The sequence below is a fragment of the Neodiprion virginianus genome, chromosome 1, assembly GCF_021901495.1.
Source record: "Neodiprion virginianus isolate iyNeoVirg1 chromosome 1, iyNeoVirg1.1, whole genome shotgun sequence".
In the NCBI taxonomy this organism is placed as follows: Eukaryota; Metazoa; Arthropoda; class Insecta; order Hymenoptera; family Diprionidae; genus Neodiprion; species Neodiprion virginianus.
In genome coordinates this window covers 1156403-1182017 of record NC_060877.1, presented here as the reverse complement: position 1 = coordinate 1182017, position 25615 = coordinate 1156403, and the positions used below count along the sequence as shown (strand labels likewise).

Sequence of the window (25615 nt, the reverse complement as noted above, 5' to 3'; positions counted from 1 at the left end):
TCGTTCTTCTAACTCTGTGTGTATATGTTTGCGCCTGTGTTTTTCTTCACTGTTAGATTCTGAAAATAAAGAACAAAAAATAATTCATCTTACAGGCACACCCCGAGCATGTATCCCATATCTCCTGCCAGCGCTGGATTTCGGAGTCCCTATCCAACGGGATTACCGATCACCAGTTCAAGCTTACCAAGGTTGGTACCGATAGACTAAGAGAAGTTGAGAGAGGGGTGAAAATTAATTTCTTTACATCTTATATTCCATCATACCTGTAACACCCATTGACTAGTTTATTTCATCGAAGTATTCGCATCGCAGTAATCATGCTCCGGATTGCAGTAAAGTCTTTGTATGTTCATTAGGTTCGATCAGTTATTGCAAGTGTGTAACATAACCGTGTGAATTTTTCAGCGAGCTGTACAGATTTTCACCAACCGGCCTCATGCCTCCACATCCTGGACTCAGTCCGCACGCACACGCGTTGGCCTCACATCCGCTGGTCTCTTCTGCCCCGAAGCCGGACCATTCTACCTTGGATCACAATCACAGGTGAGGATTAGTCGGGTTTTTTCTTCCTCCGTCAAACGATTTACGGACTAATTGTTACGCATCTGCTGCGCCGATGCAATGATCATAATTAAACATAAAATAAAATATATCGCGCGTAACAAAGATTCGATAATATACAACCGTAGACGAAGTGCTTTTCATCCCCACATCAACAGTCTGCACTCACGAATAAATAAATATTATTATTAACGATGGTGAGAAAATTGGATATCTGTTCGAAAGGATGTACCTTATAGGTACGATGTTCAATAGTCGATAAAAAATGTGACCACCACCACCTCCACCTCTATGACCATCACCACCACCACCACCACCACCACCACGCTCTCTTTCGATAATCGCGTGAAGATACCCTTCAGACAGGATGAATCAACGAATGATAAGGAAGCTCGTATAAGGCATTTATCGGGGGAGAGACGGTGGTGGTGGTCCCTGTAGCGGTTGTGCAATGGGTAAAATAGTTTCGCGGGTATCCACCGGGGGTAGCACCTCCCTCAAAACTACCCTTACATCATTCGAAGCCACCCCTCCTCCGTCAACCTAGCAGAGACAGAGGTTCGTCGTTGACGTCGCCACCGCCACCGCCACAGCCACAGCCACACCGCGTTAACGCTGAACGGTTTTGAGAGTTGAGTAACGCGCGCACGTTACGGAAAAAGAGAGACGGGGCGACATTAAACGCACATACAGAGGCAGATGGACAGACAGAGAGGGGGTCGTAGGTAGGAATGAAAAGAGACAGATTCGCGGATCGGGCATCAGGGGGGTAGTGCTGCTGCGTGTGTATGTATTTACGTGTGTACCTATGTACCTATGTATAGGCACACAGGGCGTCTGCGCTGCAATAGACGACTTTGGGGCGGAAAGGAGGGGGGGGGGGGGGGGGTCGCGTTTATTGATCATTACTACCCTCTTAACAGATTTCTAATTTACATTAGTACCTGGTTTCCCCTGCATAATTTTACTTGCGGATCTCTCCGATATAACCTGACGCTGCATTCTGTATGACCCGCGCCGGATGCATGGTTCCCCAAATGAAAATAGTGAGATAAGGAGGAGGATTTGATGACGAAATAGGAAAAAAAAAACTTGCTTACCTCTAAATAAACATTGACAACCGGGGAGAGTAAAGAATCTTTCAAAAGAAAAGAGACTAATTGTAAGATAAGGAAACAGATTTGTTGAGGGGGGGGGGGGGATAAAAAACTAACTGACATCTAAATAACGGCCGACAACCGGGGAGAGTAAAGAAATTTTGCCGTGATTGCAACTGTAGCGCAGACCTATTCAGCATTGATTTACGTAGAATTTTAGATACCCAAAATTGAAAAGAGTTTGCAGCTACAAATCCTCTTCATGTCCTAAAGTATGGTTAAACTTGCTGCGGGTGCCGATCGATAAACTCTTAGAAACTTCAACGGGATCGTCGTAAAACCCCCGCCGACTGAATAGTTATCGATAATGATAAAAACAACAATAACAGTAACAATAATGATAACCAGAGGGTTAACAATAACAATGAAAATCTGGTTTTGTAAATCGTCAAGCGTCGTCGTCATCGTTCTGGTTCTCGCGGCACGGGAAAGTAGGTTGTATTATTAGGATCGGGATTGAGTTAACGGAGAGAAAGGGTGAGGTGATTTTTGAACCGAGATGAGAATGTAATAAATAATGAGTCGTCGTCGTGTAGTAGTAGTAGTAGTAGCAGTCGTCGGGTAAATTCGCGCGTCGGCGCTTGAAGAAGGGTGGTGGATGGTAACGGTAGTGGTTGTTTTGCGTCGGGCGACTGTAGCGCCGCCCGCGTCCCGCCAAAAAAAAATGCCATTTTCACCCCCTTGCGCGAATTATACATTGATAGGGTACTATACACCACTACAACAATGTAGTCGTAGGGAAAGAGAGAGAGAGAGAGAGAGACAGAGAGAGAAAGAGAGAAAGAGAGAGAGAGAGAGCTCCATGAATTGCAATGACGACCGTGTGCCGTGTGCAACGAGACGACGGTCCTCGTATACAGCAAATAATCAATCGTACGTTCGCGGTCATTGACGAGGCGAAGGGGGGGATGAAGAGGAGGTAGTAGAGAGTTATTACCAGCAGCAATATTGAAAAGGGGGTGATTATTATACACGCTTAAAATATAGTATATGTTACAATAATACCGGGGGTGCTACGTAAATGGATATTTAGGTGTAGTATGGTTTCGCATTGCATTGCTGCGATTTTTGACGTCGATCTTGAAACGTGAATATCAACACGCACGAAGAGAGGGAGTAAATAGAAGAAGACCGGAACGTAAAGAAAATGTCTTTAATGGAGTGAGAAATAAATAACGCGTCTGTCAGACACTGACGATAATAGACGTTTGAATATACGTATATATTACATACCTGTATAAATGAGAATAAAAAGGAGATACACACATACGTAATTTATAATTTTGCATATGGCGATATGGAGCCCGAATGTTTAGAGCCATTAAATTTAGTGATAAAGAAGGATAGTGGAGCGTATGAGGGGGTCGACGAATCTTCGTTTATTAAAAATAACAATTACAACAGTGTCAAGACGAGGGAGAAAGTCATCGACGAAGAAGTAAGAGCAGCGGCTAAGGAGGAGGAAGTCGAGGAGGCTGAACCCGAGGGTGACGAAGAGCAACTCGACGATGACAATATGAGAATATTTCAAGAGGCGGTAAAGACAGCGAACATCAACTCACCGACTACTGATCATAAAGTGTTGACGGCGCTGTATATGAGCAGTCTAGTTCAAATGTCTAATATGACTTTGCCAAGGAACGTTGCACCTCCATCTTCCTTTAATACTCAGCCTAATTTTATGCAACTACTGGCTATGGTCGAGGCGAGACATAGAATGTGGCAACACATGAGCTGGAATACAGCCGGGCCTCAGAATTTTATAAGAAATCCATTGTCGATGCCGCAACCGTTCTTCGATAATCCTGTACCTAGTATAACGGACCGATTGCATAACACGCAGAATTCCACAGTTGTATCGTCGTCACAGTCTATGAAAAATGATACTTTGTCGAGCGATACTAACAAACAGAGTTATTTTAAACGGTAAATTTTGGGTGCTTGGATACTGTGTATCGTTCACTGTGCCAAATACTGTGTTCAAGTTGTGTTATGGCACGTCTGTTTTAGTTATTTTCCTTTTCGTTTTTGATTTCAGGTCTACGATAGATCAGAAAAATTCTACGTCTTTAGCAACAGATAACACAAAAAATCAAGACACGGGTCAACAGAATAATCAAGGTGAGATAATCTGCAATCAAATTTCTATGTCACGTTGCGCTTCCGTCAATAATGTCTATGTAATCGATTGAATTATTGTCATTAAAAAAATTTCTCTCTGTTTTATCTAACCATCAGATAAAAAGAAACCCCATATAAAAAAACCACTCAACGCGTTCATGCTCTACATGAAGGAGATGAGGGCGAAGGTTGTAGCCGAGTGTACGTTAAAGGAGAGCGCTGCTATTAATCAAATATTGGGAAGACGAGTGAGTAATGATTAACGATGATGGTTTTTTTTTGGTTGATAAATCGGTCAACCGAATCCACGTCAGAGATTTGAGGTAACAGTAAAGACCGCTTTAATACTCAGATCTATCAGTTTATTCCTCAGATCTCACGATGTGCGTTCGTATACCACAAGACAGTCAATTGGAATTGAGAGTCGAGATTTTGTTTCACCGTACCAGAGATAGTTTTTATTTTTTCGCCAACGCCTAAATATTCCCAGCAAAAATAATTGAACGTCGATCTCAAAATCTCGATACGACAAACCATATGAATAACAGTAACATAGTTGTATACATATACTCCAGGTTTGCATGCCTCTCTCTTTGTCTATCGTAACACTTGATTTTTTTTTTTCTATTTTTGTATTTTGTACACCCGTACACAATTTGTAAACTATATACTACTAAATACTATTTTCATTCAATCAATAATATACATATAGAGCATTGTAGGTGGGATCTATGGAATGAATATTATGTATCACGTACACGTACGACGGAAAACTTGGGTGGGAGGAAAATATTATTTTGTGTTTTGATGCCGTACGTGAACAGAAAACGGTACTAAAGAGTTTGTGACAAAAAAAAAAAAATAAAATAAAGCAGCAGAAACGAAACATTAGAATAAAAAAAAAAATGGAGTAGAGAAGATAACAAAAAGGGGATATGATACGCAGTGGCACTCGCTAAGTCGGGAGGAGCAGGCGAGGTATTATGAGGCTGCCAGACAGGAGCGCCATCTTCACCAACAGCGCTACCCTGGCTGGAGCGCGAGGGATAACTACGGATATGGAAGCAAGAAGAAGAAGAGGAAGAAAGAGCGCTCCGCAGATCCCACCGGAGGTACCACTTTCCAGTGCTAGAACAGCAGGCCCTATTAATCATTATAATAATTAATACTACCTATTGGTTGATTGATTGAAACGATCAAAGTCTTTGTGCGTTTTTTTGTTTTTTCATTTATTTTAATAATTCTGTATAATTCTCTGAGCAAATTGCTATTTTTGGATTGTCTGTGGGGATTGTGGAATGTGGCAGCAGAAACGGACTTTGCGAATATGCATTATCTGGCCAACTCCCTAAAGCGGTATTCGTCTCAAAGTCTGTACAGGATGTCTGGTAGGTAGGTCTAGTAAAGGGTGTAGCGTCGAATTCACTCCTCATCAAATTAATCACTGTTGTTTCCTTGCTTTTTTTTTTTTTTTTCGTTTCATATTTTGTTTTTACTATATTTCATTACCTTACCGGCTACGCCGTTGGTCGAATATGTTTTCTGTGGATTTAAACACCGGTACGAATTGTAAATTTGCATCATACCTGTAACACATGGTGTAATTACGCATCACATGTTACACAGTGTGGAGTATTCTAGTTCTGCATTTTTTTTGTCTCTCAATGAATGTGTACCTATTTGTTAAATTATTCTTGTTTCATTTCTATCTGTTTTTATCCGCTTCAATGATAATAATTATAATATCTTTTCTCACAATCTACTTTGCACCTCTGATCTGTCCTTGTTACTTTTCAGAGGTATCTTCGTCGTCGTTGAATTTCCTTGATCAATATTATCAGAAAGAGTTTTACTCTCTAAATTTTTCCTCGACATAATAATGGAATATCCACAGTTAACGTTGTTTGCAACAAAATGACCCGTGTAACGTTAGTAATGAAATTTGTTGATAAGTTATGAATTCTTTTGAACCACTTCGAAACCCCTATCAGACACCCTGTAATTATAGGTACCGATCGGATGATAAACTAAAGCGGTGCAACCGAGGGGGGCAACTAGGCTGTTCTTCTAGCACTTTAAACGGAAAGTAGGGACCCCAATGTTACTGAAATATTGAATATAGATGATTCTGTCCTACATGATCTCTAACTTGAGTAAATTGCAACAGCAACAATATACAGGGTGGCGGCAGTAGCATAGATATTTCCTTGATGACATTACCTAAATAATTGTTTAGACACGGTTCTTGTACAATATTACAAAAGTGTTTGGTTCTCTCTCGGTAGTGGCACGCGCTAGGGCGAGAGGAACAGGCCAAGTATTATGAGTTGGCACGACGGGAGAGACAGTTGCACATGCAGCTTTACCCTGACTGGTCTTCCCGCGCAAATACCAACCGAACTAAGAAGAGGAAGCGCAAACAAGACACAAACAGTGATCCTGGAGGTACCCACATGCCTCACTCCACACATTCTTACAATCCCCCCATTATTACATATATTATTACATACTATATGATTATGATTATTATTATTATTATTATTATTATTATTATGATTATTATTAAAATTATTATCATTATTACTATCATACTACATTATGTTGCATGTTTCCCCCATTTCGGGGTTTTGGGTCAATATCATATATTACATAATGTATACGTATGTATGTGTATACGTATATCAACGAATACATATGCACACATTTATGTATATATATGTGTAAATTTATATACACAAAATATTTTTATATAATGTATAAATTCATGGATATATATTTATACATGGATATATATATATACATGTTGATTACGTATACAACTTTGGGGACGCTGGCCATCTTGCATTTTTACAGGGACCTTATACTCCGCAATCAGACAATCCTAAATGTTTAATTTTTCTCACAAGTCATTTTTCTCCTGTTCAATTTCAATTATACATTTTTTTTCCTTTGATCGTTTCAATGTTGCCTGATCCTTAATTTTTTGTTATTATTTCTAATTACATATCCAAGTACCTGAAATCCATTTTAATTCGTTTTAAACGCCTACAAGCTTAAGTATCTATATATATATATATAAATATAAATACATATATATATATATATTTATATATTTATTCAGTTTAATGCCTAAAGCTTGTGACGCACTTGCCGAAACAGAAAATGTAGTTATCTTGTCTTTTTATGCTCTTAAAAGTGTTGCATGACATACTTATCATATATTATTATCGCTTGCTTAGGAATTCTTTTAACGTACCTGATCGTAGAGCTTGCAACATAATAATTTCATTGCAACGTATCAATTTATGTTGCCGAGTACGAGTTGCCTAAATTTCAAGTACTGCATTTCATTTATTTTCAAATTTCTTACCATTCTATCACTGGGACAATAATTCCCAGTAGCTTTAAAATTTGCCAATTACTCTTTATCCCAAGCAAAGTATAATAACATTTTAACAAAATCAGTTGTCCTTAAATTTTTCCACTAAGTGATACCAATGTATCTTATAGAATTGAATGCACTCCATATTATCAATACGTAGAAGATGTACTTGATTCATGAAAGATTTAAATAACAAAGCACCCATGACCAAGATGTAATTAGAAATAGACAAACTCTTGGATGGATATACACAATGTACACAGGTTTTTTTTTTCTCTACTGAAGTATCGTACGTGCTATAAGATTTCATCACAATTTGGTTCTATTTTGGAGAGCCAACGTTACAATATCAATATAACATGTGTTTAGCATCTCATCGAGGGATTTCCGCTGACGTTCTTTTGCTTAAGAAATGAATTCTATCCGCGTGATGATCTTTTGTTTTGCGGTAGTTAATTGCATTTTCTATTTTTGCATTTTTAGCAATCGGTAGTTTGTCTATCCAAGACTAATGTGCATAAAAATTCTTCAGAGCTTTTTCCGTCTATTTTCGTTTGTATCGATCAGGCCACAATATCACTGCAAAAGTTCCTAATTATATATATTTTTTTTCCTTGATAACAAACTTAGTGAATATGCCTGTTGTTTAATTTTTATAATTTCTAGACCTTGTGCTAAAATCTTATTTATCAATCCTCAGGTAATAACATGAAGAAATGTCGTGCCAGGTACGGACTAGACCAACAAAGTCAATGGTGTAAACCTTGCAGGTACGTCTTTCGTACTATTACTTTATTATATTTAGTCATACTACTAATATAGGTGCGTGGTGTTTATGGTTTCTAAAGCTAAAGATGATGGTGATGATGATGAATCTTCACTGAATTTCAGCCTTGACTACACTCGTTAGTTGATTCATGTGTGTATATATAAATATAATTTAATGGAAAAGGGTAAAGGAGAGCTTTTGGAATGTTGTAACTTGTATAGTTAACATTTGACTTTTTTGGAAAGCTTCTAACTGCGAGCACCTTGAAATTATATCGTTGCACCTACTGTCGATGGTCATTTTAAAATACTTGTATACTACGTAATTCAACACATAGTCTCTGTATAACTGTAAATACTCGATTGTGAAACATCGTATTTATTTAACGAGTCTAACAAAGATACAGGTTTTTATCGTAAGGTGACAATATGATTGCAATATAATTACGTTTGACAGAAATAACATTTTTCCTTGACCCTTTCCATGTTACTATCAAGAAAACCGTACAATCGATAGCCTTTGCATTTCGTATACTCTATACTTATACGAATAATTTTAATAATTACGAACAAAAAAGAAGTGGCAATGAAAAGATTGTCAGAAAATGTGTCTTCCAACGTACGAATGCATTTTTTTATCCAGTGATGGACTATTTATGATATAGTACCTATGCTGCTTGTAAATAACTCTTCTAGAATCCACACAGTAGTATTGCGATCATACCACCTGTCTAGCTCCACTAACTTCTGTACTATAGAATATCCCAACAAATGCCCCTAACTCCTACGACTGGGTTTGTGAATGTCATGTGTACCTCATTAAAGGGGCGAAATCAATCCCATTATTGCATTTATGATGACAACGAATCTTTTCCAAACACAACAATATTGTGATAATTTATGTGATACTTGATTAACACAATCTGCACGTAGTTTTATAATTTTTCAACATCCTTTGAACTAGCGAACATCTGCAATTAGTTATTTTTTTTGTTTTCTTTTAACTTGATAAACGTCCCCCCTTGTATACGCTGTACGTGAAGTGAGAAAAATTTCGACGCATCATTACTGTAGAAATAAACAGTTTATGCAATGAATTTCAATGCACTTGTAAAATTGAGATGTTTCAGCTTGAACTTCTCCAAAATTTTATCGTTTTTGATTGTACACGAACGATGAATTAGCCCTAATTGAACAAAATCATACAAAATTCCTTTCTGGTCAGTAGATTATTATAAGGTATGAGAGACGTTGTTAGATATCGAGAAGTGGTACTTTTACGATAACATTGTCAACATTGTATGCTGATTACACTATGAGTTTTGACTTTGAAAGAAGGCGAAAGGAACGTTTGTAAATTGATACTTGGGAGACATATTTTCTGATTAGTGAAATAATTTACCTGTGTTCGTTGATAGACTGTTTGAAAAGAGCAAAAATTAAAACAAAAATGTGACTCAGTGTATCCGACGAACATTTGGATAAATTTAGTAATTGTGTATGCGTGATGAAAATGGTATGAAGTTTAACACGTGGGATTAAGATGTTGAACGAGCGCCCCTTTAATGGCTGGTGGTTGGTTTTGGCAGCCCAGTGGAGCATGGAGCAGGGATGGGCATCCACGCGAGCATAATACATCATGGTGTGGGAAGTAGCGCAGGGGCCGGGGTCGGGGCTGGAGGCGGCGGTGGTACAGTCGGGGTATCTTCCGCCCCCTCAAACACTAATACCGCCTCCAATGCCTCCTCGCCTCAGCAGGAACCCACTTATGTTAATCTCTAGTCAAGCCTATCGCCTCCCTTCTACTGCAACACTTCTTCTTAAACAGTGGTCAGTCCCGACTTAAACCTATGGGCTAACTAGCACTTACTTTGTTCATCAGCTTTCAAACTTGCCTTCATTCACACTAAATTCAAATTCAGCTTCCTCTCCCGGCGTAGGACATGCAAAATTAGAGTCACCCGTGACTATGAAATTTGCTAATGTTTGCAGTTGGGACTTAGTAATTTCATTACTACATCAATCTTAAGCATTGAACAGAGTATCGAGTCTTCATAGTTATTTCAGTCGTAATGCCGTCGGTTGAAGATTTGAAAAAATTCAAGGATAATTAATATCAATTTGTCTCGATTTGGAGTTTATGATGATAAACTGAAGAAAGTGAAGAAAAGATGTCTGAAAGGCAGAGCTGATAACATAGTGAGCGGCAGAGTAAAGTCCTAATGCTCGCATTGTTTCTCATTGTTGTGGCTCTTTACAGCTTATTATTGTTATTATTTTGTCCTTCTTTCGTTACACATTATTCGATGTCACCCTTAGCATGGCTATAATCTGTATAATATATTATAACAGTTTCGGTTCAAGTCGTTGATATAGATTTATAATTCTAATTTAGCATGGCAATTCATATATAATTACAAATGTTGTGTTGTATACATATGTGTATTTAGTCTCTAATAATATATTTTTTTTTCCTTTACTTAATTTTCTTAATTTTAATATAGCGTGCGTATTGTTTTGAATATTCATGCAATAATTACAGTCACGTGGAACTTGTGTGCCATACTATCCATATGCCTAGGTAATACTCAGTTTTTCACGTTCAATGTGTGTGTAACAACTATTATATGTATTCTACGATATTTCAACTATATAATCGTTTTCCAATAATAATAACTAATAAATTTAGCTAAGAGGTAAATAATGAGAGCCAATGGCAGAGCGGTAAATGTCTCGACTGGAGTGCTGAAATACCGGCAGGTTCGATTCCTGCTTTCACTTAACATGCCTTGAAAATTTGCAGTAGTATTTCTTTTGTTTCAGTTCTTATTGTTAAGTATGCATGGCAAAGATAAGAAACCGCTATAGTAAGTCTATTGTCTTCATGTCATTAATCCTTCTTTTGAATCTTTTGATTCCCTTTATTGAGAAGAGAAAAGTTTATTGCACAGATTGAATTTTTAAGAACAAATCAGTCCTATTTACAAATCATAGCCACTTGGGTTTTTGATCTATCACAAAAACTTATCCTCTCCCACAATCGTCACATCTCCCATTTTTTAAGTTGACAAATAGATCTCACTTTGACGGTAGTTTATTGCTTTGCTATGCAAAATATTTACCCAAATAATCCAATTCATTGATATACGCCAATCCTGTAATATTTTTTTCAACAAAACTTGTAGTCTGCAATAAATGGACAGAGGATAAAATAAAACAATGACAATAAAAGTTTCAGAATGCTCAGTTTGCCAATTGGCACTTCATGAAATATCAGTCACATACCTTACAGCAAAATTATCTTTGATACGCGACCAAACTTATTGCAGGCTGATTCGTTCCTTCGATTAATTTTTTCTTTAATGTGTATTTTATACGTTATGCTTGTTCGATTTTTAACTTTTGAGCATGACATTTTCTGCGACGTGTGTTCAATTACATACAAAGCTTGTATTACAAATTTAAGAGGAAAGCAACATATATATGTATGTATGTGTGTATATACAAAAATATTATACGTGCATAACAATTGGATACAAAGGGAACTGAAACTTTTCTATATCCTTTTGTTAGCAGAGAGCATCTTATACATATATAGTATCTTGTAATGTCAAATTTCACATGTAATACCAGTTTTTATAACAACGACGAGTGAGCATGATGTTTTATTTTAATTATGTAATATGAATATTCATATATTTCAAACTTACGTATACAATATTAGTTGTTAACTGGAAAAAATCAACTATTCGATGAGTAACCAGTCCCTCATTCATTCCAGACGTAAGAAGAAATGTATCAGGTATATGGGGGAGGGAGGAGATGGCGATGGCGACGGTGACGGAGATGGGGACGGAGATGACGATCATTCGGAGGACAACCTGGGCAGCGTAGGGGAAGCGGGCACTCCTGAAGAAGATGAGTCGCTGAGCAGTCCCGGAGGACTTTCGGCTCTTTCTAGTCTGGCCAGCCCGTCGCTGGTATTGCCTTCGCCTTCGAGCTTAGCCAGCCCGTGTCCGTGTCCCTTAACGCCTCCGGTGCCTCCTCCGCCTCTGCCTCAGATTCAAGCTCAGCCAGCGCCTCCTCATCGGAACCCGGTTGGCACCAATCCCCATGACATCAACAATCCGCTCAGTGTGAACCAACTGACAGGACAGTGTATAAAAAGTGATGTGGGACCTGCCCCCTCGGGCCCATCTAATCCTGCTATCAGTGTCACGTAGCCCTGGGCAGCCCCAAGTGACAAAACTATAATATTCGGTGTCATCGGGGTTCAACTACGTTTAAGTTCAGAAAGGCTGGATAATCGTAACGTTTGAAACTAGCTTGTTTTTTTCCTTAAAACACTTACGATTTCTTTGCTTTCCGCGTTTACCTTCTTGCTTTTGCTAATGGTCAAAGAGATGGATTGGAAAAGCATGAATAAGTCGAAAAAATGAAGTCATTTGACGAACCAGTTTAAAAATAATGCATTGAAAATATTCTTTTCATTCGGGCGGCGCAATAATGTGTTGATTTTGCAAAAATTCAATTTACAAGGAAGAGAGGAGGTGGTGTTAACATTTACGCCGCCTCTTGGCCAGTATACCGTATACTGGCTAAGCTATAGTCAAATAAATATAAACGTCGGTTATTTGAATATACATTAAAATCACTGGCAGTCTAAAAATTAAATTGAACTTCTGGTATGCTAGAAATGAAAAAGTACTAATCGATCCAGTCCGTTTTTCCTTTCAGCCTCTGAATTAGAAAATTTCACTTCTTGTTTGTCGCAAAATTTCGTCTGTAAAATATTTCGTTTCTACTCAGCTCTGACTTCACTTTTACCCAATATTTTTGAACATTTCAAAGTAAATGAGTAGTAAGTTGGAAAAAAACATGATGACGAATAATTATTTGGAAATATGTGTCCAATATAGTTTTGAAACACTTATAATTATCCAGCCTTTTGCAAATATCCACTTGTAAAGACAGTGTCTAAACAACCAAACACACACATATGAACAATGTAATGATGAAAATGATGCAGAAATACTCAGGACCAAGTGTCTGGCTGTAGTTAATCGCTCGATATTCAACTGCATTGATGATGAAAGACTTGAAGTGTAGTGTGAAGTGCGTATACTGCAGCTCGTAGTCCTTGTTACGTTGTGATGCCAATGACTGACATGTCATGTTCCTGTGCCAGGTACTATATTCTATAAATAATTATATCACAAGAGAAAACACATAGATAAAAGAAGAAAATAATTAATTAATTAAGTAAATAGCGTTTATCATTCATTTATTCAACGTCATTGTGTCAAAATATCTATCTTCTGTATGTAATTTGTTATTTTTTTAAAAGTCTATACAATTGATTAATTAGCATAAGATCTCTTTAGTGCGAAGTCGTTAATTTAAGGCTGTTTTTAGAATATCAATCACCCCCTTTCTTACCATCTCCCATCCCCCTTCAACTTGACGATAATAGCTATATAATTGGCAGATGTCTTACCAATGTTGTAAGTATTTTTTTTTTTTTAATTTCTCTCTGTCTCTCTCTCTCTCTCTGGGTTTTGTCAAATTTACCCGTTTTGTTCACCAAATCTATCCGTGGATCTCCGTAGCATAATATTATGGGCCATACTTAGATGAATATTGACAATTTATCTAACCAATCGGTGATTTTTTGTATTAATTCAGAACTTCTTTTCATTCTAATTCTTAATAGAATCATCTGATGATACAGTAATTATTCCGCTTTTTGCTAGCTTTGCGATACAAGGTCTCGGCTATTTTCAAATAATACGAAACTTTCCTAAACGAAAATTGTGAGATTGTCTTGAATTATCAACAAATGTACCTCTTTCGTTCGTAATGTTTCGTTATTTAAAGATTTCATCTGTATTGAAGATTTGGAAAGTCACTTCTGTAACGTTTCTTTTCTATCTTTTATTTTCTTTAAACTTTTTCTTTCCCTCAAGTGTCACTGACATTGTACAAGGGTAAGAGGGATTTTTTGTTTTTTATCTTCATCCGGCAGAGCAATGAACATTTCTCACATACAGAGGTGTCAGGGAGATATTTTCTTTTTTACCGAAAGATTGGAGATACAAACATTTCATCTTGGGATTCTCAAGGCCTTTACATTCTTACACGAAAGATAATACAAGAAATATTTTATGATATCAACGATACACTCTACCATATTTTTTTGATTTAATTTCAAACGAGTTCGAAGAGGAAAAAAAAATTTGTTTTCAACAATTATTAACGAAATACATTGTAAGATGATTTTATGTTATGATGTTTAGAATATATTTTAAACGTTCGATTTATTTGGTATAGTACTTTATTTGTAGATTGTGTGGAGCTTGAATGAAAGTTATAAAATTATTACATCATTGTTACACGTACAATCATGTAAAAACGTTCAGTTCCAGATTTTCAATAACTTTATACATACGTTAGTAGTTTTTAAATCTTAAAATTTCAGTTCTAGGTCTTATGCAAATTTATATATACAGTTACATTATATATCTCTGACACCTTGATCCACATCGTCCGTGAAATATTATTCTGTTTCGTTCTTCTTGATAGAATTTTAATGACAGTTTGTACATTATAAATGTTAAATTTGAATTCTTTTAAGAGTGCAATAAGTAATTATTATTTACCTATACAGTACTGATAGAGCTCGTACGAATTTCGACCAATGAAAGGGTTGCTCCACCGATCATCTTCCGCCAATCATATGACGCATTCTTATGTTTTTCAATTTTACTCTTCTGAAGTACTAACATCGAGAAAATGTTTTTCTGTTGATTGTATGTCGACTATTTAGACCATTTCCTTCATCTTGTTGATTAATCTTCTCCGTTTTATTCTTCATAACCAAATCATGGCCGTATTTATCATTTGCTGCATTTATATCCCTGGGTCTACATATGTACTACTGAAGATGAAGTATTGTACTTTTTCATGTTTGTAGCTCAGGAAAAACCTTTCACATTTGTTAATTATTAATAATCTTACAATAAACAGTTTTCTCTTTGTATTTCAAATTTGTGTTACAAAGCAAAAACATGTTCCATACTTCATTTCGCGAGCCTCTACTGTACTGTAGTATATGAAGGAAAAGAAAAGAAAACCCAAGGTTAAATATATTTAAAAAATAATAGCCTCCTTTAATAAAAATTCGTTACGTAATCATTAATCGTTGATTTTTTTTTTTTTTGCACAGTTTTTGGTGCAACTTGAATTTTTTCCCATCACCGCGAATGTGAAAAGAATAAAAGGAGGGGAGCAAAAAGTGAACAGAATGCAATAGAGATTTTACACAATTGTTTGAGTGAATATCTATGTTTATACAAATAGCTGCTTGTGTACATACATACATGATATATATTTTAAGGTGCATTTATTGTCAAGATGGGAAAGTGCAATGGAGGAATTATTAAGTAAAAAAAAGAGGGACGAAAAACTTGTATATCACACTGTACACAATAGAAAACGATTCATAGATGTATCTAAGCTAACGAACGAAACAAAAAAAAAAATCGTGGAAATTCTTGACTGAATCCAATGTTTGTAATAATGATTAACATGTATACGTTGCTGCGAGACCACGTAAACATCGAGAATAATATTCTAAACGTGCCATAAGAACATCATGCCAACATTATATATGAATAATAGATATTTTTACAATAATTATTTTGATCCAATGGCATCATCTGTCGGCCGATGCCGTATGTATTCTTGAGGTGTGCAATTTTCTGAGCTTTTGTTACAAAAATAAAATAATAATAGCAATAAAAATAAGTAAATCCTAACAATAGATACAAAATGAATGATTTAAAATCTCTTTCAAATACTTTTCCGTTGATTTAGTTTTTTTTTTTTTTTGTTTTTTTTCCTTTTTCGGGGTGATAATTATTGCCAATTATTTGTAGAGATAACTTGGAAAGGCAGAAGGAGTGCACACTTCAATATCTCAAACCAGAGGTCATGCTCTAGTATCGTATATAAGAAATATAAGAATTGCGAGTTGAAATATCGCCGAGACGAAAACCGCATTGTCTAACATAGTGTTGGAGAGGTGTATCTTGTTAATACTGATCCAACATCATCGTGGCTTCAGATTATATAATATTGCGTTTGACAATAGCAGTAAAACCCGCATAGTCGACGAAAGGATTAAATGATAACGTGTCGCGATTGGATAAAGAGATAAAGTAAATAAACGAACAGAAAAAGAAACAATCTAATGGATTGTTCTACACATATTATATAATTAAAATAATAATAACAGACACAACAAGAAAAGACTATAAAATTGTATAATGTATTCTATTGACACCTGCTGTAATATGCTTTGTGGCGCAGGTAGGAGAGCTGGGCCGGATCCCTGTATACTATACCGATATAATATTAAAAAAAGAAGATGATTATTTGAGATACACGAATACAAATCATACCTACCTGTGCCACAATTTGCAATTTTACACTTTTAAGGAATGAGACAAAACCAGAACGGCTTTTCAGCAATGTGCCCATTAAATTAAATGGTTCGATCGTAATCATCGTGCAACCTATCGCATTTCGATTAGCGTTATCTAATTAGTTTTTATCGCAGTTTGTAAATTGTGCATAACGTTAGAGGCAGCCAAATACACCGATAGTAAATATAGAAACGCGTTAAATGTTAATGTAAAATTAATTGATAAATGTAGCGTCTTTATCGCTGAAGCAGGGTTCAACATGTGCCAATATTTTCTTTCATTTGGCAATTTATTACTCTGTAAACTGAATTGACGATTTTAAAAACCGATTACGGCAGCTTGATATCGTAATTTGAATTATAAATAACGTTATCCAGCGTATAGTTATACCGTATTGTTGCGGTGAATCTACAACAGTCAATATTGTGACGAAAAGGCTTCCACGATAAATGCAAACGTACTGTACGTATTACTGTTGTAGAACCAACAGAGCAAAAAGAGTCGAAGCGAAGAAAAAGTCTTGATAATCATATTCTTAGTTTACTTTAGCATTGTGTGTACTTATATTCATGATTTTAACTTTCTTTATTAGTCTTCCACTTTTATATACGTGTACAGACACGAATGTTCGACGGTAAATAAAGACATATATTTATTTGCCTCGAACGACGTGCTATGTTTACAATCGTACTATTAATTTTTTTTGTTTTCTTTTCATTTCGATACTCGGGCATCCAGCCCCGAGGATAGTGTAGTGCGTCTGCCCATTAACGGGAAAAACTCCGGATTTAGTAGTACCAGAGGTATGACTAAATAATAAAAATTCAAACGATTTGTTCGTCGCTTGGCTATGTCTCATTCCCAAGAGTGCTTGTATTATATGTAAAGTATCTGACAGTTCAGCTGCATTGTACAGTGTTTTCTAAGTATCTAGTTTATAGCGTGTAACTGAAATATTGTATTTACACTAATAAGTGATCTGTATCAAACAAATTCATTCTCGTATAGCATGTACTCCTACTCATATAGATGCTAAAAGTGATTTGTGTCATAAAACTATAAATAAAAATTAGCAATTTGAGAATGTAGTTTAACAGTCCATTATGTAATATAATTCACTTCAAACCATTCCAGCATCATTAATATTTCAGCTAAAAATTTTAACACTACGAATTATTTTCGGTCAATAAATTTTAAATCAGACTCTGAACTGTACGCGATACGCGTGAACACTTACGTGTGAATTTTTCTCGATAAATTGACGATTTTCAGCCTTTGCTCGATGGTGAAATCATAGCTAAAGTATTTTTGACTTTATTTTCCGTCATGACGGATAGCGCTCGTTAACGGAGGAGTGATAATCATAATCTAAAAACTAAATCAAAATTTTAAGCATGTCGACGTCTCAGTTTTGTGCCATTGTTTAACTTGTTAAATATATTAAAAAAAAATTTTCTCGGGTCTGAAACATTTGTTCAAAAATTCACCATGGATTAATTCGCATGTGTGCACTAATAGAGTTTATGCGGGGATAAAATGAGAGTGAATACACGGTAAGGCTCCGATAACACACTGCAGAATTTATTAGTATTGACAAAATGGACGAAGAATATTTCACGCTTGAAGTTTATTTAACACATGGTGGCGGACATTCGTTTTTGGCGTCTGAGAAAAAGTGCAGGCTGAGTACATTAACAGCATTGATAGTGTAAACAGTGGGTTTTTTGTAGTTGCAATTGGATACAAATATTTTAGCCATCCTCGATATTGTTTCGCACTTAATAACACACGATTGCCCATCCGGGGTTGCTCTGCCGGCTTCGTCCCTGGAGAACGGCTCGACGAGGTAGAACTTTCCATAGTGTTGCATCACGGCGACAGCCACATTCGGGAGATGCAGTATGCCGGAACAATTGTTCCTAAAAAAGAGGGTCAGTCCCTCGATAAGGTCGTAGACATAGAGCAGGCCGGCCACTGTGTGATGGTGGATGTTTATGTTGGCTCGAAAATCACCGACGATGAACACAGTGAGCAGTTCACTCGGCGAGAGTACGCGAGCGCCGGGTCTGAAGACGCGGACACTGTCGGCGTGAAGCTGATCCCCGTACACCATTATTGCGCCGAGCAAATCCGGTGTCCAAGTCGAGGGTACGTGAAGCAATCCGACGACAATCGCGACCGCGGCGACCGCGGTGCTCTGAAGTCCTCGAGTCGTCACTGCGAAGCTGCGGTCGTTGAGATGACCAATCCCCCTGAGAACACTCAGTTCCTCGTCGACGTAAAGGTATTCCGAAAGAGTCTCCACGTCCAGGGTCGTCAGATTCTTTAGTGGGGAAACGGGGATCGGCGGAGCGGTGCAATCTTGAACTGGACGGAAACCAGTCGGGCACGGCAACGGCTTGATTAGGGTCGTCTTGATGATCACCCTGGCGATCGAGTACTCCCCGTACTTCTCCTTCTCGTCGAGATTTGCGATTATAACGTCGTAGAGGGGCTCGATGCAGGCGAACCACATTACGCAGGCAGTTCCGGGATCTGCCTGCAGTCCATGCTCGTCTCTCGATCTCGGATCATAGATGAAGTACACCCCCAGATCTATCCAGATCGCGACCATGTATCTTCCGGCCATCAGCACACCGGCACGATTCTTTTCGAAGAACTTCGGTAGCCCTTCTTCGAGCATTACTGTCGGTGGTGGAGGCGGTGGTTCCCGTTTCGTAACTCCTTTCTTGCCTTGCTTTCCGCCCTTGTCTTTCTTCGGTTTTGCTGTCTTATTGCCCTTGCCCTTACCCTTCTCCTCGGGCTTTGGCGGCTCTGGTGCAACCTGCCCGGTCAGCGTACCGCCCTCTACGTCAGCCGTGAGGATGTTCACACCGACGTAAAAGACCCTGATCACATCTTCCGGCTTGATCTTCGTCCGCGTTGGTCTAGCCTTCGTAGTTTCCTTGTGCACGTTGCTGCCCACCACCAGAATTTCGTCGAGTGATTTCTTCGTCCACGTTATCGGGCTCTTTATCACCGATAGGCCCAGGGCCACGACGCAGTTCGCGGCGGTCTGTCTGTTCCGTATGGCGACTGGGAATATTTCGGAACCCTGGTGCGTCGTACCGCGTAATATGGCACGTGCGCCGGTCATCCGTTGGTAGGCATTCAACGGTGGTAAATTCGCGGGACGAACGCCGAGACTGGGGTCAAATTTCCAGGGTGGAAGTCTGTTCCAGTCGACGATATCGACCCCGCTTATTTCGTAGTCTCCCTCGCTGCCCAGGCTTGATAGCAAGTTCTCCACCAGCAGTCGGGTGTTAGAAAATCGGAGGACTCGCGGCACACCGGAAATATCTCCGCCATCTGAAGAATTTGGAATTACAGAGTAGTAAAAGTCCTTGAACTTCCATACCGCTATATTGGTCCCACGGGATGAAATCACCCCGGAATCATTTCCGTCGAAGAATTTGTCGATTCCAGCCTGGAGGTTTTGCATTTTTGGTGGTTTCCCGGCAAGATCGCCGGCCTGAACGCAGTCCTTGACAGTGATGTCAATCCGTCGATTCGATAGGAAGAATTCTGTGATTACTTCGTTCACCTTCTGACTTCCGTCCCGGCCCAGCCTCTCCGTGCACTTTGAATGCAGCTTGTCCCCGGTGATAATCACCTCGTCGAGAACCTGGGGCTTCCAAAATCGGGGTTGATAGACCTTAGAGAATACCACGGCCATCACGGCGACAGCAGCTGACTGATTGTCCCGATTTTCTTCTTTGAATTTCTCATCGCTCATCGTCACCGTACCCGAGAAGCCCCAAACACCTTCCGACAACTTTGGAAAGTTGTGCCATAGTTCTTCGGTCGAAGTTGTCCTCTGCAGACGGTCTCCCTCCGCCACTCGAGTCTCGTACTCGTTATCGACGGTGACGCTGTCAATCGTGAAGTCTTCGTCGGATTTTTCTATCGACGATTGTATGCTACTGGCCAGGGCTGCGATGTTCATGAACCACATTACAGCGGCCGTACCATCCTTCTCCTTAGGCTCGCCGCGATTGTCCCTCCCCTTTGGATCCATCGTGAAGAAGACATTCCCCTCCTTCCAAACGGGCATTATCACCGTACCGCAATTAAAAACACCGTGCGTCTGTTCCTCGAAAAATTCCTCCAAGGACTTGGCTAATTCAGATGGTTTCCCCGTCACAGTTTCCTCGTCCAAGCCTATGCTTATGTGATTAACACCAATGTAGAACTCGTCGTTCACCTCGTTCGTGTGGAGGTAGTGTCGAGGTGTTTCCTCCTCCTCTTCGGGCTCTGGAAAGTTCTCCAGACTTTCGAAGGTCAACTTGTTACCAATCTTAAGTACCTCGTCCACTACTTCTCTGTACCACAGATGCGGGTTGTACAATTTTGTCATCGCCAGCGTGACCAGAGCCGTTCCTGCTTGTTGTTTGTTACGCGTCTGGTGCTTAAACATTACTTCGTTACCCTGGTTAATGCTTCCGTTCAGACAAGCACCCGTGTCACCCACAGCCGTGTACTGATTTAGATCCGGCTTCATTGGAGTTTGCTTATCCTTCTCCATCTCGTCTTCGGTCATAGGTTGCCCTATCGAAACAACTTTTATGCCGTGTATCATGAACTCGTCGGTGACTCCTTCAGCGTCTGGGTTAATATTTTCCTCGACATACTTGGCCAGCAGAGGTAATTCTAGGGTGCGTATCACGCAAGATGCAGGCTCACTTTCTTCACCCTCGAAATTTCGCTGGCCCATCTTACCCCTAGCGTTCGAATCAAAGTAGTAGTACGAAGTTTCCTTGGATTTATCTTTCAGCTCTTCTTCGTACTTCCATACAGCGACATTCAGGTCCTTCACCTGAACTACGCCGTATTGTTGGGTATTGAAGAATTGCGTTATTCCTCGCATGAGATTCAGCTGGTCGCCATTCTCTGGAGCCTTTAGATTGCCAACGATTGTACAGTCCTCGTACTCCACCTTGATCTTCCTGTTTTTCATGTAAAAATCCTTCCGGAGATCGGTGACGAGGAACTTCCTGTCCTCGTCGTCGGACTGTATGAGCTCCTGGCACCAGTTATAGTAGGCATCGCCATCGCGTATCGCTTCGTCAACCGTGTCCATTGTCCACTTTGCAGGCGGCGTTTCCTTAGCGTTGACTAACGCGACAACTGGAATCGCCAGGCCTTGTCGACCAGCGCTCTCCTCCTCCAGGGACTCGTCTTCGTTGGTGATTGATCCCTGCAGCACCCACTTTCCGAGTCCCCCAGGTGCAAAGTCGTTCCACGCACGCAGACCGGGCAGATCCTCAACCACGATTACGTGCCGCAACGTAAACCGATCGTTCTTTTTAGCTGGGTCAATGTTCTTCAGAAACAGACCGACCAGGGAGTCAAGATTCGGAAATCGTATCACACAGCACTTTCCAATTATCTTTTTTTCGCTCGAACCTACCGCAGCCTTACCCTTACCTCCCTTTCCGCCCTTTCCCTTCTCCTCCGCAATGCGTACCCCTAGTGGCCCGCATTGTCGAGGGTCAAATGTGTAGTAGTAATCCTCCTGAGTCCACACTGCGACAGCCATTGACGTGCACTCCAACACGCCTTCTGTATTTACGAGGAAAAATTCTTCCAAGGCCTGTCTGAGGTTCAAAACTGAGGGAATCTTCGAGCTGATCGTTCCGACCACGGTCACAAGGTCCACATCAACGATCAGCCTCTTGTTCTCGATCTTGAACTTCGTATCGTTCATGTCACTCGCAGTCATTGACTTTATGCTCGGTTTCTCCACCTTTACTTCAGCGTAAACACTGTCGCCCAGGGCAAGAATCTCGTCTAGTCTTGGCCTCAGCCACGACCTGACCGCGTGTACCTTCTTCATTCCGATCGCCATGACGCAATTCGTGACGTTCTGGGCCCCCTTGCCTTTGTAGATGTCGAACCCTTCATGTGTCCAGCCGTGCAGTATGGCCATATCCCCTGGCAGCTCCTTAAACGTTGACGGCACGTTGACGTGCATATCGTAGTACTCGTAACCGGTGTCGAAGTTATTACGGTCAAAGAGAGGCTCGGCTGCGAATTTCTCTCCTATGCTGTAGTTTGATATCGTAATCGAGAGCGGCTCCTTTTGCACTTTCATATCTGCAGATACCGCTGGCTTAGAGTTCTGAGGACCGCCCGTCGCACAGCCTGGTTTCCCGTCTTCTACCTCGAGGGGGTTGATCGCTTTCAGCACTTTTTTGTTGGGTACCATACCCGAGATCTGTGCGATGCATTCACCGCTACCCAACGAATCGAAGCCACATCTCTGGATGGGCGTAACTCGAAGGATGGTTATCTTGGCGATGCAGTAACGGGAGTCAAACTTCTTCTCCGTGTTGCTCAGGAAAAGTTCACGCATGTCGTTCATACACTTGAAGTACATCAGGCATGCGGTACCCGATCTCAGCTTCCTCCCGTCTTCTCCTCGCTCTGAAGGATCGAACTGGAGGAATCCGGAGCCTCGATTACGCCACATTGCCACCGAAATACCTTGCGTCGTTACCACGCCGGCGTCGTTAGTCTTGAAGAATCGCTGCAGGCCGTCGGTGAAGTCCGGGCAGCCCACGCTTTCGCTGAAGAGGTTACCGTATACGCTGCTGCCCTCCGTACAAATTGTACACTTGTAATCGCCGACGAAAAACTCCGGATATACAAGATTCACGGTCATGTACACTCCCGGGAGAACACGGTTCCTGGTTGCGCTCATCAGGAACAATTTGTCACCAAACTCAAGGACGCTGTCGACCATGTATTTCGTCCAGTCCTTCGGCTCGAACAATTGTCCAAACACAATGGCCACCACAGAACACGGAGCTCCTTGATTTCCACGACTCCTTGGCTTGAACCGTGGATGAGTCATCGCCCACGATCCTCGAAGAATAGCAGAAGATGGATCTAACATTCGGAAGTTATGCCAACGTTTGCCAAAGTCATGATGAACTGTTGCCTTTTCTTCTTGATCTTTTGATTCTGCAGCATCTTCGAGGTTATTAGTTTTATCATCATTTTCTTTTTCTTCCGTGTTTGCCTTGACTTTTCCTTTATTGCTACGGATTATGAAAATCCCTGGTCAATTACACAGAAATATTCTGTCTGTGACAACGGATTGATTCCTTATTCGCTCGACTAAGCAAAATTAGTAATTTTATTTGATTATTACGGAATGGATTCCATTGAGAATGTATGGTGCAATACGTACTCTTGTGAATTCTAATAAAGAGATTATGGGAAAAAAATTTATACAAAACGACTTACCCTGCCATTTTCATTTATTTTTCTCAAAACACCATACAGTACATAATATGGTTAACTAAAGCGTAGATAACCTCCAACCATGTGTGAAATTCTTATGACTATGCAAATTTTACAGAAAATTGTTTCGCTACAGATAACTTGAATGGAATAGCATGTTACTGTAGAGATAATGTGTCAGTATACTTATAAATTTGCATTAAGACCAAAATAAATCAGACAGAATGATAGCGTCCACTGCTTGAGGGATTGACGTGTAAAAATTGGGTTGAAACAAGTGATCAATTACAAAGAATGCGGAATTAACGATGACAAGTTTGCAAAGCGACTGTGAGTCGTTGTGTGTTTCGATGCGTTTCAGTTGAATTTCTTACAAAGAAGAAGTCTTATTTTTACACTTTTTGGATCTTCTGGAATCCGAAAAAAATACCTGGTAATCAGAAAACCAACGTCTGAGAAAATACAAAGAGAATATGAAGAACTTTTCGGTTTTTCGGCTGTATCTTTTGATCTATTATCCACATCAACTTTGAAGTTCGCGCAATCGATTTGTGTGACTAGTGCGTCGGCAATGAAGAACTACTACATGTGGTGTAAAAATCGTTGAGATAGCGACAATCCTATAAATATATTCGAGAATGAGTATGACAATGTAGTACTGATAATACAATTTTCAGGGTTGAAAATGGAACCGAATGCTCAGAAAAGCTGTAAGGAGTTGAGACGAGCACCGTATCTCTGTCGGATATTGTGGAGCAAATCAAGCAGCCTATGGGGCAAGGAAATTCAGAAGAACAGTTCAAGACGATGAAAGGTATAATTGTATGTTCGCTTTTTATCAGATATAAAACTCGTATTGGATTTTCTTTTACGCCGTTCTCGGAAATATATTTTTCACGGTGACTGTCAAATATTCTCAAACACTACCTGCCCGAATTGCGTGAATTTCGGTACACGGATTATTTGTAAGATTATCTGCAGTATTGCATGAAGTTCTTGCGATACGCTTCAACATTTTCGTTTGGATTGAAGTTGTTTGGATGACCTGTAGGTTCAAACTCGAAGGGGGGTATATTAGGCGCAATTCTTTTTCGAATTCTATGCTACACCATGGCCACGTCATCACTAAATAATGATTAGATGTTTCATTTTATTGTTTCAGATGTAGCTGAAACTCGGAGAAACGAAAGCCATCACCGCGCGGGACGGCAAAAAAGCTTGAAAAATTAACAGACAACTCCTACATTTTTAAATGCTTGAGAATTAAATATATACTGTACACATGAATCATGACTGAAAATATATGATACATTGACATTCAAACTCTGTGCATTGGTAACTTCCTTATTTTCATGCGATATTAGAGCGTATTTTTGGTCTCGAATTCGATTAAAAGGACGCTTTCCTGGCTGATTGGACCCCCAGGAACTCAGAAAACGCAGCGTGAAGAGCGAAGGATCGACGGGTGAGATATTACAAAGAAAAAAGCACTTGCTGAAAAATGTCGAAAACACGGGTGTTCGTTTTTTGGCTGTAACTTTCGATGCGTTGATCGCAGCGTATTGGGACTGCGCCCAATCGATTTCTCTCGCAAAATTACGTCGGAATAGTGCCTGAAAGGATTCATTCCAGCACTTTTCAAAATCGCGAAAATTTTCGCCGAAAATACGAAGGGGTTAACCTTCCTTTGTTTTTAACAAAAAATTTTTCGTCTCAGAATTGATTCGTATGACTCTTTCCCGACCAATTGGTCCCAAGGAACTCAGAAAACGCAGCAAAATGAGCGTGGGATCAACAGGAGAGAAGTTACGACGGAAAAAGCACCTGCTGAAAAATGTCGAAAACACAGG

The 25615-nt window shown here is 39.6% G+C and overlaps 2 protein-coding genes across 10 annotated transcripts in view; one reads left to right on the top strand and one right to left on the bottom strand.

Moving 5' to 3' along the window:
• LOC124299490 (protein pangolin, isoforms A/H/I/S) overlaps positions 1–15814 on the top strand; it is a 132132-nt gene extending 116318 nt beyond the window's left edge. For 6 of the 9 annotated variants that reach the window (XM_046752737.1, XM_046752726.1, XM_046752717.1 and 3 more), the window contains 7 exons: positions 96–191; positions 409–546; positions 3760–3842; positions 3960–4090; positions 4789–4954; positions 7925–7994; positions 11774–15814. In XM_046752737.1, coding sequence (XP_046608693.1) covers positions 96–191; positions 409–546; positions 3760–3842; positions 3960–4090; positions 4789–4954; positions 7925–7994; positions 11774–12215 — 1126 coding nt within the window. In that variant the 3' untranslated portion in view covers positions 12216–15814. Of the gene's footprint in view, positions 1–95; positions 192–408; positions 547–2492; positions 3648–3759; positions 3843–3959; positions 4091–4788; positions 4955–7924; positions 7995–11773 lie in introns of those variants that run through there. The other 3 variants (XM_046752777.1, XM_046752767.1, XM_046752764.1) reach the window with 3 other exon arrangements.
• A 2291-nt stretch (positions 15815–18105) lies between these two features.
• On the bottom strand, positions 18106–23776 carry LOC124302700 (uncharacterized). The gene is made up of 2 exons (XM_046759119.1): positions 23769–23776; positions 18106–23560 (listed from the first exon to the last, which is right to left on the bottom strand). Exons 1-2 carry the CDS (start codon positions 23774–23776, stop codon positions 18106–18108), a joined length of 5463 nt encoding a protein of 1820 aa, XP_046615075.1.
• Between the last annotated feature and the right edge of the window lie 1839 nt (positions 23777–25615).